The sequence below is a fragment of the Muntiacus reevesi genome, chromosome 1, assembly GCF_963930625.1.
Source record: "Muntiacus reevesi chromosome 1, mMunRee1.1, whole genome shotgun sequence".
In the NCBI taxonomy this organism is placed as follows: Eukaryota; Metazoa; Chordata; class Mammalia; order Artiodactyla; family Cervidae; genus Muntiacus; species Muntiacus reevesi.
This window is the reverse complement of record NC_089249.1, coordinates 170,638,192-170,652,294: the sequence shown is the minus strand read 5'-3', so window position 1 is coordinate 170,652,294 and position 14,103 is coordinate 170,638,192. Positions and strand designations below refer to the sequence as shown.

The 14,103-nt window shown below is 50.8% G+C and overlaps 1 protein-coding gene across 1 annotated transcript in view; it reads right to left on the bottom strand.

Annotated features, from left to right (window-relative positions):
- The window catches only part of CSMD2 (CUB and Sushi multiple domains 2), a 677,437-nt gene that overhangs the window by 38,838 nt on the left and 624,496 nt on the right, over positions 1-14,103 (bottom strand). Inside the window, exons 54-55 of the mRNA XM_065930495.1 lie at positions 5,036-5,209; positions 1,869-2,057 (exon numbers count right to left, since the gene is read on the bottom strand). Coding sequence (XP_065786567.1) covers positions 1,869-2,057; positions 5,036-5,209 — 363 coding nt within the window. The remainder of the gene's footprint in view (positions 1-1,868; positions 2,058-5,035; positions 5,210-14,103) is intronic.

Sequence of the window (14,103 nt, the reverse complement as noted above, 5' to 3'; positions counted from 1 at the left end):
CATTGCTCTGATACCAAAGCCAAAGATATCACAAGGAAAGAAAACTACAGACCAACATTCCTTATGAATGCAGTTGCAAAAATCCTCAACAAAAATACTAGCAAACCAAATCCAGTAGCACATTAAAATGAAATTTACCATGACCAAATGTGATTTGTTCTAAGAACACAAGAGTTGTTCAACACATGAAAATCAATCAATGTAATATACCATACTAATAGAATGAGGGGGAAAAAAGTGCCACATGATCATCTCAATAGATGCAGAAAAGCCATTTAAAAAACTCCAACACCCTTTCATGGGAAAAATGTCCAACAAACTAGGAGTAGAAGGGAATTTCCTCAATCTGATCAAGGAGATCTGCAAAAATCTCACAGCTAACATCATACTTAATGGTGAAAGAGTGAAAGCTTTTCTCCAAAGGCTATTTTTATTTGTATTCTCCAAATACAAGGATCTCAGCTGCCACCGCTGTACACAGGTGGTGGTCCATTTCCAACCCCAGATGATTTGTCAGTCATAAATGGGGCTGGATGGCCAGGGTGGAGTCCTCAGACAAGGGAAGTACGGGCAGGTGAGTAGGTGTGCCTCTATCATACCTAGAGGCACAGGGGCATAAGGAGATGGAGTCATTCTGACTGAGGGGCCACCACAGATAGGTGGACTGCAGAAAGGCCTAACTCAACAGCCATCAGTCCCTCTGGACTGCATCTTCACCTCTGCTATTAGGAAGACAGAGGAGAGAGAGCAACCCACAGGGCTCATGGTTAGTGACAAGATGGGGGAGCAGGAGCCTAAGGAACTGTTTTTATCTTCAGGATGTGTGAGGCTAGCAACCCGATGTCAGGATTCTCAGTGCCACCCTCATCCTTTTTTCCCCCGCACATTGTCCCTGTATTTTCCCCTAATATCCTTTAAAGCAGTTATTGTTGATTGAGCAGCTACTAACTAGGCACTTTTAATGGGTGTTCTCATTTAATCCTCTAATAATCCTATGGAATAGGCATTAGCATTGATATAGACAAAGACATGGAGGCTCTCAAATCACACAGCTTGTTTAGGGGCAGAGCCAGAATTCAAATCCAGGTCTGTCTGCCTCCAGGGTCTGTTGCATTTCCGCTTCAGTCCTTTAAAAAAGGGGGCTCATGTGATGTCTTTCTAGAAAATCAAGGAGGGAGTAAAATAGGAGACAGGTTTCCACTAGGCAGCCAGGACCCCTGAAGGAAGGGAATCTTGGAGACTGAAGGGGTCGCTGACAGCATTAGAGAGGAAAGGGAATGAGCCTGTAGCCAGGAGAGAGACTGAGGCTTGGTGGGGCCTCTAACCCAGGGTGTTAGTGGCTCAGTCGTGCCCAGCTCTTTGTGACCCCGTGGGCTGTAGCCCACCAGGCTCCTCTGTCCGTGGGACTCTCCAGGCAAGAATACTGGAGTGGGTTGCCATTCCCTTCTCCAGGGGATCTTCCTGACTCAGGGATCAAACCCAGGTCTCCTGCATTGCAGGCAGATTCTTCACTGTCTGAGCCACCAGGGGAGCAAAGAGTTGGACATGAGTGAGCACGCGAGCGCGCACACACACACACACACACACAACTAACCCAACAGGAGCCCAAGATGGGCACTGACATCCAGAGAGCAGCCCGAGTGACCATCACCGTGACCACACACACACACACACACACACACACACACAGAGCTAACCCAACAGGAGCCCAAGATGGGCGCTGACATCCAGAGAGCAGCCCGAGTGACCATCACCGTGACCACACACACACATACACACACACACACACACAGGGGGGCTGTCCTTTGACAGGGACCATCCTGTCACTGTGCTCGGGTGATCCCTGTGAGTAAATGATGTCCACTTACAGAGACACTGGGGCCGGGGGCGATCCCATGTGCCATCTCCCTGGCAGCTGAGCACTGGGGTGCCCAGCAGGTAGAATCCGTGGGTGCACTGGTAAGACACAGTCGTGCCGAAGCTGAACCTGTGTGGGCCGCCGGCGTGGATCTGACGGATGCTGTTTTCTAGGTGCCCAGGATCCGTACAGTTGATAACTGCAACGGAACAGGTTGATTAGGTGCAGAGACCTGGATGGGAGGATTTTTTTTTTTTTTTTTATGCTTTTAAATGGGAATTCAGAAGTCCAAACAGGAATGTATTCCCAGTAGAGCAAAATTTCCAGACCAAGAGAGGCTACACAAAGCAGATCCCGCCTGGGAAGCTGAGCTGGTCCTGAGGCTGCTGTACTCCCCTCACTGTGGCCACCTGGATAAGGGCTTCATCCTTCTGGGTCCAGCTAGACATCACCCCCTGCAGAAGCCTCCCCACCTCCTCCCAGATGGGTTAACCTCTCCCTCCTTGTGGTCCTGGCACAAACCTCTATTGATAGGACTCCCTTGAGGGCAGGCATGCGCCCCTGTCTGTGAACCCACCCCACAGTGTGTCTCCCACAGCAAAGCTGTGGAAGGCGGATGGGCTTCTCTAGAAAGTATTTTAATCACTTTTATGAGTATTTCAGGGGGAGATTAATCCTCGGGGATCCATTTGACTTTTAAATGCCGAAATGGTGCCAAAGCAGCTTATCAAAATCAGAGTGAGGTTTGCGAGTCATGACAATACTATTCGTAACCCATGATGTGAACTTTGACTTTCAAAACACTTTCATATCCATTATTTAACTTGAACTTCATATGAGTCGTATGAGGCAGGCAGGGTGAGTACTTGAAATCTTTGATGAGCTTTTAAAGTGTGAGCTATTTTTAACTTCTGATGACCCTCTCTGAGGCTAAGAGAGGTTGGAGACACAAAACAGCTAAGCTGCATTCATTCATTCAAGTTATTTACTGTGATATACTGAGTGTCAAGCATCGTGCTGGGCAGGAAGGGTATGACAGAATTTACGGTCTGGAGTAGGGTTTCTCTACCTTGGCACTGCGGATATTTTGGGTTGATAATTATTTATGGTGCGGGCAGTCCCGTGCACTGGGGGATGTTTAACAGTATCTCTGGCCTCTGCCCACTAGACGCCAATAGAAACTCTCTAGTCGTGACAACCAAAGACGTCTTTTGACATCTGTCCCGTGTTGGGACAGGGGAGCGGGAAAATCATATTCAGTTAAGAACTGCTGGTCTAGAGAGAAAGGGACAAACCAGTAATGATACTGTTTGGTAAGTGCCCTGATGGGGCAGCAGAGAATGTTCTGGAAGCACAAAGCAGAGCCTGGAGCCCGGTGCAGGGGGCAGGGCAGGAAAGCCTCCCCAGGAGCAGCCTTTAGGCTGGCTCTTGATGGCTGGGCAGAAGTCACCCAGACAAAGAAATGATGGGAGAGGACAGAGAAGGATGCATTTGAGGAAGCTGTGTCTGGTGCCCTGAGAGGGTTACAGGTGCAGGGCACCTGTGAGGGAACAAAAGAGGCTCAGTGCAGCTGGGACCCAACGCAGAGGTAAGGCTGGGGGCCAAGCAAGTGGAGAAGAATGAGGCTGGATCGGAGGCTGGGCCAGGTCCCATGGGCCCGTAAACCAGCCAAGGAGACTATTATTATCCGAAGGGCAGTGAGAAGTCTTGGGAGGTATTTTAAACAAGGAGTGACTTGATCAGATTCGTGTTTTTGGCATTTTGGCATGGAATGTTCTGACATTCCGTCAGGAGAATGAGTTGGGCTGGGGGTGGGGAGCAGGACCAGAGGCCCCGATTTCTAAGATTTTACCCCAGTCTTCTGTTTTCCAAGCCCAGCTCTTGAGCACCGCACTCTGGGAAGGGGCTGGGGTTTGGGGAGCTGAAGTTACAGGACAGAACATGTCTGGGAGAGACAGCACAGTTCTTGAGGAGAGGGGATCATGGGATAACCATACCCCAAACCATCAGTCTCAACTCCTTCCTCCCTGGAGAGGTGATGGAAGCAGGGCACAACACAAGGTCATGGCAATTTCCCCTGCGTTCCCTGGATTCTTCTCTCCTTCACAATGGCACAATGAAGTGTTGAGCAGAACGTTATTTTAAGGTTAGTTGTGAATGTATCTTGGTTGATTCTAAAGCATCATTTGAAAACTTTGGTCCTTTAATATCAATTACAAATAAATTGTGACAGATTGCACAGCCAATCGCCATGTACCCTCAACAGCAGAGGAGAAACCATCATCCGAGGGGATCTAAGCCCTCACCCCTTACAGCTGTGAAGACTTGGTCAACCTCCACACCAGGGCAGGGACTGCTCCTGTTCAGCCAGTCTGACCCTCCATTCAGACCTTAGCGAGCTTGCCAGGCCACTCATGGGCAGAGGCAGACGGCCCCGAGGCCCTTCATTGCTGGGTGTGTGCATGTGTGCCTAGCTGCTAAATTGTGTCCAATCTGGGCTGCAGCCCACCGGACTCCTCTGTCCCTGGGATTCTCCAGACAAGACTACTGGAGTGGGTTGCCATTTCCTCCTCCAGGGGATCTTCCAGACCCAAAGATCGAACCAGCATTTCCTGCATCTCCTGCTTTGGCAAGCAGATTCTTCCCCACTGAGCCACCTGGGAAGCCCTTCACTGCTGTGAACAGCCTGTAAAAGCTTCAGGGGCTATTTCCCAAATAGTCTGGGTGGGACTGGAATATCCTCAATGTCGGGTCTGCCTTTTGAGTCTTTAGTTTTTTCTCTTCTCCTCCTCTTCATCTTAACCCCTAGATTCTGCTTTTTATGTCTCATTTCAACCCTTCCTTTTTTTATTCTTTCATTAAGAATGGGGCTCTATATGATAATGGTGAATTATCGGTTCTATGAAATGTAAACAAAAGACTGTCTTCCATTTCTGTTTTGAAGGATGAAACTTCCTTCGCTTTCTTTCTATAACCAGTGAAGATCTTTGACATGGCTCTATGCGGGGGGACAGAAATGCTCCATCTGTGACCTTTCTCTGCCCCAAGCCTTCCCCGTTTGAGTCAATGTGGCACCACGACAGAATCCCCTGACTTCCGCTCGTGGGTCACAGACCACACACGGCAGCGGTACTGGGGGTCGGGATGTGGGGGTGGGGGGGGAGGAGGGTGACTCACTTCGGCAGGTGGGCAGCACGTCACTCCACTGCCCACTGGCCAGGCACTGGGATCGAGCGGCCCCCTCAGCCACATAGCCCGGGTTGCAGACAAACTTGACCACGTCGTTAAGGTTGAACTGGCTGCCCTGGGTGAGGCCGTTGATTGGGTTGCCTGGGTGTCCGCAGGTAATTGCTACAATCAGAAGAGACGAGAGGTCAGCCCACCTGCTGCCCCCCATCCCCAAGTCTGTCCTCTCCTCACCTGGCCTCTCTCATGCCCAGCAGCGAAGCACAGCCCTAGGTCTGACTTACTCTCTTTTGCAACAAAACTCTGTTTTCATGAAGTCAGCATGGGGACAGCCCCTTTTCCTTGAAGGCGTGTCCACAGCGTGGACCACTTGCGAGAAGTCGTTCGAGGACCATAGGGCATTAGGGTCTATCATCCTTCTCCTTCGCCCAGGCAGCTGGTCCTGCCTCAGTTCCTCTCCCAGATCCCTTCAGCTATTGAACTCCATTCTTTGCCAGATACCCTGGTGACTACCCTTCCGAGGAGTCAGACTAGCCTAAGTTCCTGGGCCAGTCTTGATGGAGCCAGAGTCAGTACAAACCATGTCTGTGCGGAGGGAATGGTCCCCCCAGCAGACCCGCAGGCATCAGAGTTCTTAGGTGGGCACAGTCCCTCCCCTACTCCTCCCACGTGAGGGGAGTTCAACTCATGGACTTCCTGGCCTTTCTCTATGCTCTCTTCTCTATCCTGCCTGGGGTAACCAGAAGCGGCCTCTCTGTGCTGTTTGGGAAGGGCGAAGGCTCAGCCCTGCCTTCCTCCTCTTGAGACGGGCAGCCTGCAGGCAGCGAGGCTCCCCCGCCAACCCTCCAGCAGAGGCAGGACTGACTTCCCCTCCCTCTACAATGGAGTCATGCCCAACCCAGGGCGGTGCTGCTCTGACTGTGTGTGAATCCACCCCACCTGGGGTTTATTCAGCAAATTCCATTCGGCTCTCATATTAAGCTACGGCTCCAACTGAGCCTTCATCAGGAATAAAGGCGGTATTTTGGTGTCCACACATGACTCTGTTTCATTGTGTAATATGTTCAGCCCTGGGCAGGGAAGGGGGAGAATGCTTCAGTGTTTGCAGGGCTCAGACTCACCTCCTCCTCTCAGGAGTGGAGTTCACTCCACCAGTGGCACTGGTCTCTTTGACTTTTCTTGAATGTACTAAACAAGGTCCTGTCCCAGAGCCTTCGGACTAGCTTCCTCTTGGCTGAAATATTCCTCGGCCTCTGCCCTCAGGTCTCCCCTCAAATGTCACCATAGCAGTGAGCCTTCCATTACAACCAGATAAACGACCACCCAGCACCGCTGAACCTTGCCCTGCTTGCTTTTCTATACAGCAATTCGCCCACTCTGAGCACATTTTTTTATTTTTTTAATTTTTATTTATTTATTATTTTTTTTATTAGTTGGAGGTTAATTACTTCACAACATTGCAGTGGGTTTTGTCATACATGAGCACACTTTTTTACTCATTGCTAATCTTTCTCCACCTGAATGGAAGCTTCCTGGGGCAGGGACTCTGTTCCCTTCCTTGCTATATCTTCTGTGTCTGGACCGGTGCCTGACATATAGGAAGTTGTTGTTGTTTAGTTGCTGAGTTGTGTCCAGCTTTTTTGTGAACCCATGGACTGTAGTTGGCCAGGCTCCAACTACATGGGATTTCCCAGGTAAGAATATTGCAAGAAGTCCATGGGATTTCCCAGGCAAGAATATTGGAATGGGTTGCCATTTCCTTCTCCAGGGGATCTTCCAGACTCAGGGATCGAACCTGTGTCTCCTGCATTGGCAGGTGGATTCTTTACCACTGAGCCACCAGGGACATACAGGAAGACCTTGATAAATAATTGCAGAGTGAACTAACAAATGAGTGAGTCATGAACGGATAGATGCCTGGCTTTTGCTCTGCTCCTGAGTCCTTGGTTCTATTTACTACCTGCTCGGTACCTAGTTTCTTTGGGTTGAAATCCAACTTGATGCTTTTGAGGCCTCCCCCCTTGGTTCTGGGTTTTCATCTGTGACAGGCTGAGGAACCATGAGGAATGCTTTCTTATCCCAACACTTGGATTTATGAGGACCCCACCCCAAACCTGGGGCTTCCCAGGTGGCTTAGTGGTAAAGAATCCTCCTGCCAATGCAGGAGATGAAGAAGATGCATGCTTGATCCCTGGGTCAGGAAGATCCCCTGGAGGAGGAAATGGCAACCCACTCCACTATTCTTGCCTGAAAAATCCCATGGATGGTGGAGCCTGGTGGGCTACAGTCCCTGGGGTCACAAAGAGCTGGACACAACTTTGTGACTAGACAACAACACCCCAAACTCAAATGGTATGGATGAAGGTCAGGGAATAAGAGTAAGTAGGATCCAGTTTTTGCTATGGACACCTCTGCTGTCTCTTTGGGCCAGTTCTCTTTTATAAATCTCAACAGTAGTATCCTTGACTCTAGCAGAGAGAGCTGGGCAGAGCAGGGGACAGGCTGTTAATGGGCTACAGGAGTTCTGGACAGACTGGTGTGGTGGGATGAGAATGGATGAGGAGGCCAGCAGACCGGATTTACAACTCAGCTGTGTCCTTTTCTTACTTTGGACACCTCACTCTGAGCCTCAGTTCCTATATCTGTAAAGTAAGAATTTCAATATGCATTGAACAGGGTTGCTTTGAAAACAGATCCATACTTTTGCTCTTCATTAAATATTTACTGGATGCCTCCTAAGTGCGAGGCACATTTGCTATGCATACTGATGAAACGCGAGAAGCTCGGGAGCTCATTTCTCAGCCTAGCGGGAGAGCAGGCAGGGGTGCAGACTGTCACATCACTGTGGCTGGTGCTGCAACAGGCTTCCGGGGTGGGCACCTACGCTCCACCGGGGAGGGAGTGGTTAAGGAGGGACCCCAGAGAGTATGGCATACCCTCAGCTGGATCTCAAGGCTGAACAGGATTTTCCAAGTCAGTGAAGTGGTGAGAGAGTGGAGGGAAGCTTCAGAGGGCCTGTGAATGCCCTGAAATTATATGTAAAATATGGGGTGGTTCTGATCAGCTTGGGAGAAGATACACTGTTCTCACCAGACTTAAAAAAGGTCATGACTTGCCTCCCCAAAGGCTAAAATACCACTTGTATAAAGTTAGAGGAGAGGGCTGAGGGCTAAACCTTTGGGAGTGGTAACAGCTTTTGAATTGCAGATTGACCGAAATGCCATCACAGGACAGAGAGGGGTGGTTACAGGAGGTGGGAGTGTCACAGGCCTGTGGGGACAGTTCATGACTTATCAGATGTCCCAGGGAGCTGTTTCTCTGGGGAGCCCTGACGGACTCAGACACAAGGGGAGAAGGGGAACACACTAATGGGAAAGAAGGGGTCCTGCTGGGCTGGGGCTCTTAACTAGACCTTGAACACATGCGCCAGCAGACCCAGATTTCCTGAGGGCGGAGATCATGGCACATTCAACTCATCTTTATGCACAACACCATACACGCAGCTGGCACGAAGTAGGTGCTAAGGAAAGGTTTGCTGGATTTGGTCTTATAGGCTGAGGTAAATTAACAGAAAAGGAAAGTGCGTAGTTCAGAGGAGAGAACTGAAAACAGACTAAGCTCATGAAGAAGGCAGAAGGGAAGGTGATCCAGGGACTCATGGAGTGATTAGCCTTAGGCTTGGAGAGAGACTTCTCGACAGGAGGTGAGGGGCAAAGGTGAAGGCGGACAAGGACAGATGGACATGTGGAGGGGACGCAGGAAGTGGAAGGGGCTACCGTTTGACGGCTTCTGTTCTCTCTGCACAGGAGAAAGTGAGATTATATCATTCGCTAAGAATTATTGGGGTCTATATGCTTTACTGCACTTAATCCTTACAACCCCGTGAAGTAGGCACCATCATTATCCTTTCAGGAAAAAAGAGGTTCAGAGGAGTCTGGGCACTTGTCCAAGGGGCACAGTTTCTAAGTGACCCATCTGAGTTCTGAACCTGGATTCTCTGCTTTCAGGCCATCCTCACTATGTGTTTTAACTATTTGCTGAAAATATAGCAAATGTTATCTCTGAGTAGGTAGACTGTGGGTCCTCAGAAAGTAGGTGAGATTATGAAATAGCTGTGTGGGGAATAGATGTGAGGCTGCCAGGGTTAATTCCATGACAGGCAGCCTGGACCTAAGTTTTAGCTTTCCCCGAAATGGTAAGATTCCCCACCCCCATCAAGTAACCTGAAGCCAGCCAATCAATATGCGCCCAGTAAGAGACAAAGGGGAAAGCTGAAAAGCCCGCGAAAGCCCAGGTTTGAGAAAGCCCGCGAAAGCCCAGGTTTGAAAAAGCCCGCGAAAGTCTGTACCAATAGAATTGCTTTGTAAACATGTAACCAATCCGCTTAAGCCAGCTACTAATTGATTATGCATGTCTTATAAATTTCTGTAACAGCTTGGGCTCAGGGCTTTTCTGACCCTGCACCACTGTGATGGCGGAGGCAGAAGGCCCTGGCTCGAGTCAGTAATAAACTTCCCTTTTTTTGCGAGTTGCATTGCCTTGGAAGCCTTCTCTCTTCCCGCTCGGGGATTCGGACATCGGGCATAACATTTGGGGGCTCGTCCGGGATCCCTTGACCGGGAGAAGAGAACGCTTCCAGGACAAAGGGGGAAGGATAAATAATAACACCGGTGCTCAGGAAAGACCACAGTAAATTCAGGGCCCTGTTGGGGAGCAGGAGGGTGCGTATCTGGCACAGAAGGAAGGCTTTCTGTAAAGGGGGATTAGCCGGCGTAAGGCCAAGGCCAGCGGACGCGCTGGGAGGCAGCCGACTCTGCAGGGAAGGCTTTCTAGAAAGGGGGGGACCAGCCGGCGTAAGGCCAAGGCCAGCGGACGCGCTGGGAGGCAGCCGACTCCGCGGGGAAGAAAGTTCCTCTCCCGACCCCGAGTCTGGTGAACAGCGGACGCCATTCGGTAAGGTGAAATTCAGGGGGCCCGAAAATCCAGCGCTGTGTCGTCGGCCGACGTTTGTTTGTCCGTGTGTTTGTCTTCGGCTCTCCGTGTTTTTGTGTGTGCCGGCATTGTCTCTATTCTCGTTCTCTTCTGGGGCATCGTTCTTTTCTCTTCTGACTTATTCTCCTTCTCTTCTTCTCCGATCTCCCCTCCACTCCTTTTCTTTTCGGGAGTTTCAGTGAACAGGCGAACGGTTGTGGGGCAATTGATGAATCCTGGCCAGGGCTACACTCTGGCGGACTCTGAAGGCCCTACAATAAGTGAGCCTCAGTAACTAGAGCCCGACCGGGTGAAACTCTCCTTTAACATCCCTAACTGAGGACGTGGCCTAAAATTCTTCTTGTGGGCACGGGTCAGGCACTTAAAGGCCATTAGGGCGCCTGCCACTTGAAGACTCCCGTGAGAGGATAAGGGGGTCACGGAACGGGCTAGAAACCCCTAGGGTGCCTGCCCCCAGCAAGAAAACTTCCGTGCAACGACGTAGGCACATAAACAGTTCCAAAAGCATACCATAAGCCCAACCTCTTGGCCGCCACCACTCCCGGTAGGATTTTTGGTGGTCGTTCTCAGTGACTTTCTCTCTCTTTCTTCCTTACCATTTATTTTAACCATGGGTCAGAGAGAATCTACCCCACTTTCTCTCATGACTGACCATTTTTCGGATGTCAGGGCCAGGGCCCATAACTTGTCTTTGCTAGTCAAGAAAAGTAAATTAATAACTTTTTGTTCTGCAGAGTGGCCCGCCTTTCGGGTAGGATGGCCTCCGGAAGGCACCTTTCAACCGTCCATCATACAGGCTGTGAAGGAGAAGATTATGGCTCCTGATCCCTGGGGCCATCCGAATCAGGTCCCCTATGTCATGGTCTGGCAGGATTTAGTGGAAAATCCACCTAAATGGTTAAAACCTTTTGTTTATACACTTCCTAGTTCCTCCAGTTCACAGGTCCTGGTGATGGAGATCCCCCCGGAGGAAACCAAAAAGAAAGAAGACCCAAAACCAGTCCTTCAGGAATCATCTTATCCAAACCTGATAGATCTAGAAACGGAGATAAGGCCTCCGCCATATGTGCCCTCCTCGCAACCCCCTCCGAGGAGAGAAGCTCCCACGGGTGAACCGAGAGGCTTAAAAGGGCCAACGGGAACTGACCATGAGGGGGGACCGGCACTGGGGACCCGGGGGAGAACTAGGGGAGATAGGGGTGGGCAAGACCCTGGGGACCCAGAGTTACCTTCATCCACTGTTCAGGCGCTCCCCGTCCGAGTGGGACCAGCTAACCCGGACGGAGAGCGAACCTATCAGTACTGGCCCTTTTCCACGAGTGACCTGTACAATTGGAGAACCCAGAACCCTCCTTTCTCAGAGAAACCCCAAGGCCTCATTGACCTCTTAGATTCCATTTTGTTCACTCATAACCCCACCTGGGACGATTGTCAGCAGCTGTTGCAGGTGCTCTTCACCACGGAAGAACGGGAGCGAATCCTGGCAGAGGCTCGGAAACGGGTCCCGGGGGCCGACGGGAGACCAACCGCCCAGCCTCATCTCATGGACGAGGGGTTTCCTCTGTTGCGGCCTAACTGGGATTTTGAGCGGGTGGAGGGTAGGGAGCATCTCCGAGTGTACCGCCAGACTCTAATGGCTGGCCTGCGGGCTGCAGCAAGAAAGCCGACGAATCTGGCAAAGGTAAATCTAGTAAGGCAAGAGCCCACTGAGAGCCCAGCAGCCTTCCTAGAGAGGCTGATGGAAGCTTTCAGGCAATATACACCTATGGACCCCCAGGCTGAGGAGTCACGCGCTGCAGTTCTGTTAGCGTTTGTAAATCAGGCAGCCCCAGATATTAGGAAGAAATTACAAAAGGTAGAGGGATTGGGAGAACAGACAATACAGGATTTACTGAAAGTAGCTGAAAAGGTATTTAATAATAGGGAGACCCCAGAAGAAAGGGAAGAACGAATTTGACGGGAGGAAAGGGAATTAGCTGAGAAGATCAGGAAAGAAGATAGGGAACATAGGGTGAGGGAAAACCGGAAGAACCAGAGGGAGCTAGCCCAGATCCTTTTTGCTGGGATAAAGGCTGGAACAGAATTGAGGGAACCTCGAGACCCCCGGATGGGAGAAAAAGAAAAACCAAAAAGGCAGGCCCTAAAGAAGGATCAGTGCGCCTACTGCAAAGAACAGGGGCACTGGAAAAACGAGTGCCCTAAGAGGGACTCAAAGAGAGGAATGACCCAGAGAGAGAAAATTTCCCCTGGAACTCGAGTTCTATATGCGGGGGAAGACAGTGACTAGGGGAGTCAAGACTCGGTGCCCCTCCCCGAGTCCTGGGTAACCATACATGTGGAGGGGAAACCCGTTGGCTTCATGGTAGATACTGGCGCCCAACATTCTGTTTTAAATAAAAAACTGGGACCAATGTCTAAAAAAACCAGCTTAGTGCAAGGAGCCACGGAGACAAAAAGATATTGTTGGACCACAGAACGGAAAGTAAATCTGGGGACCCACCAGGTGTCCCATTCGTTTTTGGTGATACCAGAATGCCCAGCCCCTCTACTTGGACGGGACTTGTTGACTAAAGTTAATGCTCAGATCCATTTTCACCCTGGGGGAATGTCAGTCACGGATGGACTTGGACAACCGATACATGTCTTGTCCCTAGCCTTAAGAGATGAATACAGACTTTTTGTGCCTAAGCCCTCAGAGACCATAGCACTAGATGTACAACTGTGGGTCCATAAATACCCATTGGCCTGGGCAGAAACGGCAGGGATGGGACTAGCCAAACAGAGACATCCGGTCGTCATCGAGCTAAAGGCAGAGGCAGTTCCTGTGAGGGTGAAACAGTACCCCATGAGCCAGAAAGCTCGGCGGGGGATCACTCCCCACATTCGACGTCTCATGGATGCCGGAATTCTCAGGCGATGCCAATCCCCTTGGAACACCCCCTTACTGCTGGTGAAGAAGCCAGGGGGGGCAGATTACAGACCTGTCCAAGACCTGCGAGAAGTCAACAAGCGGGTGAGTGACATACACCCCACTGTCCCTAACCCATATACCCTCCTGAGCAGTTTACTGCCTGAGTACACTTGGTATACTGTGTTGGACTTGAAGGATGCCTTTTTCAGCCTACCCCTGGCGGCCCAGAGCCAGGAGATATTTGCCTTTGAGTGGACTGAGGGGGAGGGCCAACCGGTAGTACAATTAACTTGGACCCGTCTCCCACAGGGGTTCAAGAACTCCCCTACCTTGTTTAATGAGGCTCTGAGTGAGGACCTCTGCGAATATCGGGCTTGCCACCCAGAGGTCATTCTGCTACAATATGTAGATGACCTCATGTTGGCTGGAACCACAGAGGAGGCATGCAGCCGTGCCACCGGGGACCTCTTACAGACCCTAGGCATCTTGGGGTATCGTGCTAGCGCAAAGAAGGCACAAATAGCCCGGCAAGAGGTCACCTATTTGGGGTATAAGATCCGGCAGGGACAAAGGTGGCTAACTCAGGCCATGAAAGAAACAATATTGCAGATACCAGAGCCCAAAACCCCTCGCCAGGTGAGAGAGTTTCTGGGGACTGTTGGATATTGCAGACTGTGGATTATGGGGTTTACTGAGAAGGCCCGGCCCTTGTATGAGGGAAGTAAAGAGACCCCAAACTGGACTTGGACTGAGCCAATGAAAAAGGCTTTCCAGACGCTTAGACAGGCCCTACTAGAAGCCCCAGCCCTTGCCCTGCCTAACCCAAATAAGCCATTCCAGCTGTTTGTAGATGAGAAGCAAGGAATAGGAAAGGGGGTCTTGACGCAACAATGGGGACCATGGAAGCGGCCGGTAGCATACCTTTCGAAGCGATTAGACCCGGTGGCCGCTGGGTGGCCCCCTTGCCTTCGCATCATTGCAGCTACAGCCCTCCTCATCCGCGACGCTGACAAGTTGACGTATGGACAGCAACTCTTGGTGTACACCCCCCACGCCATCGAAGGGGTTTTAAAGCAGCCGCCGGGTAAGTGGATCTCCAATGCCCGCTTGACACACTACCAGGCCTTGCTGCTCGATGCCCCACGGGTGCGTTTTC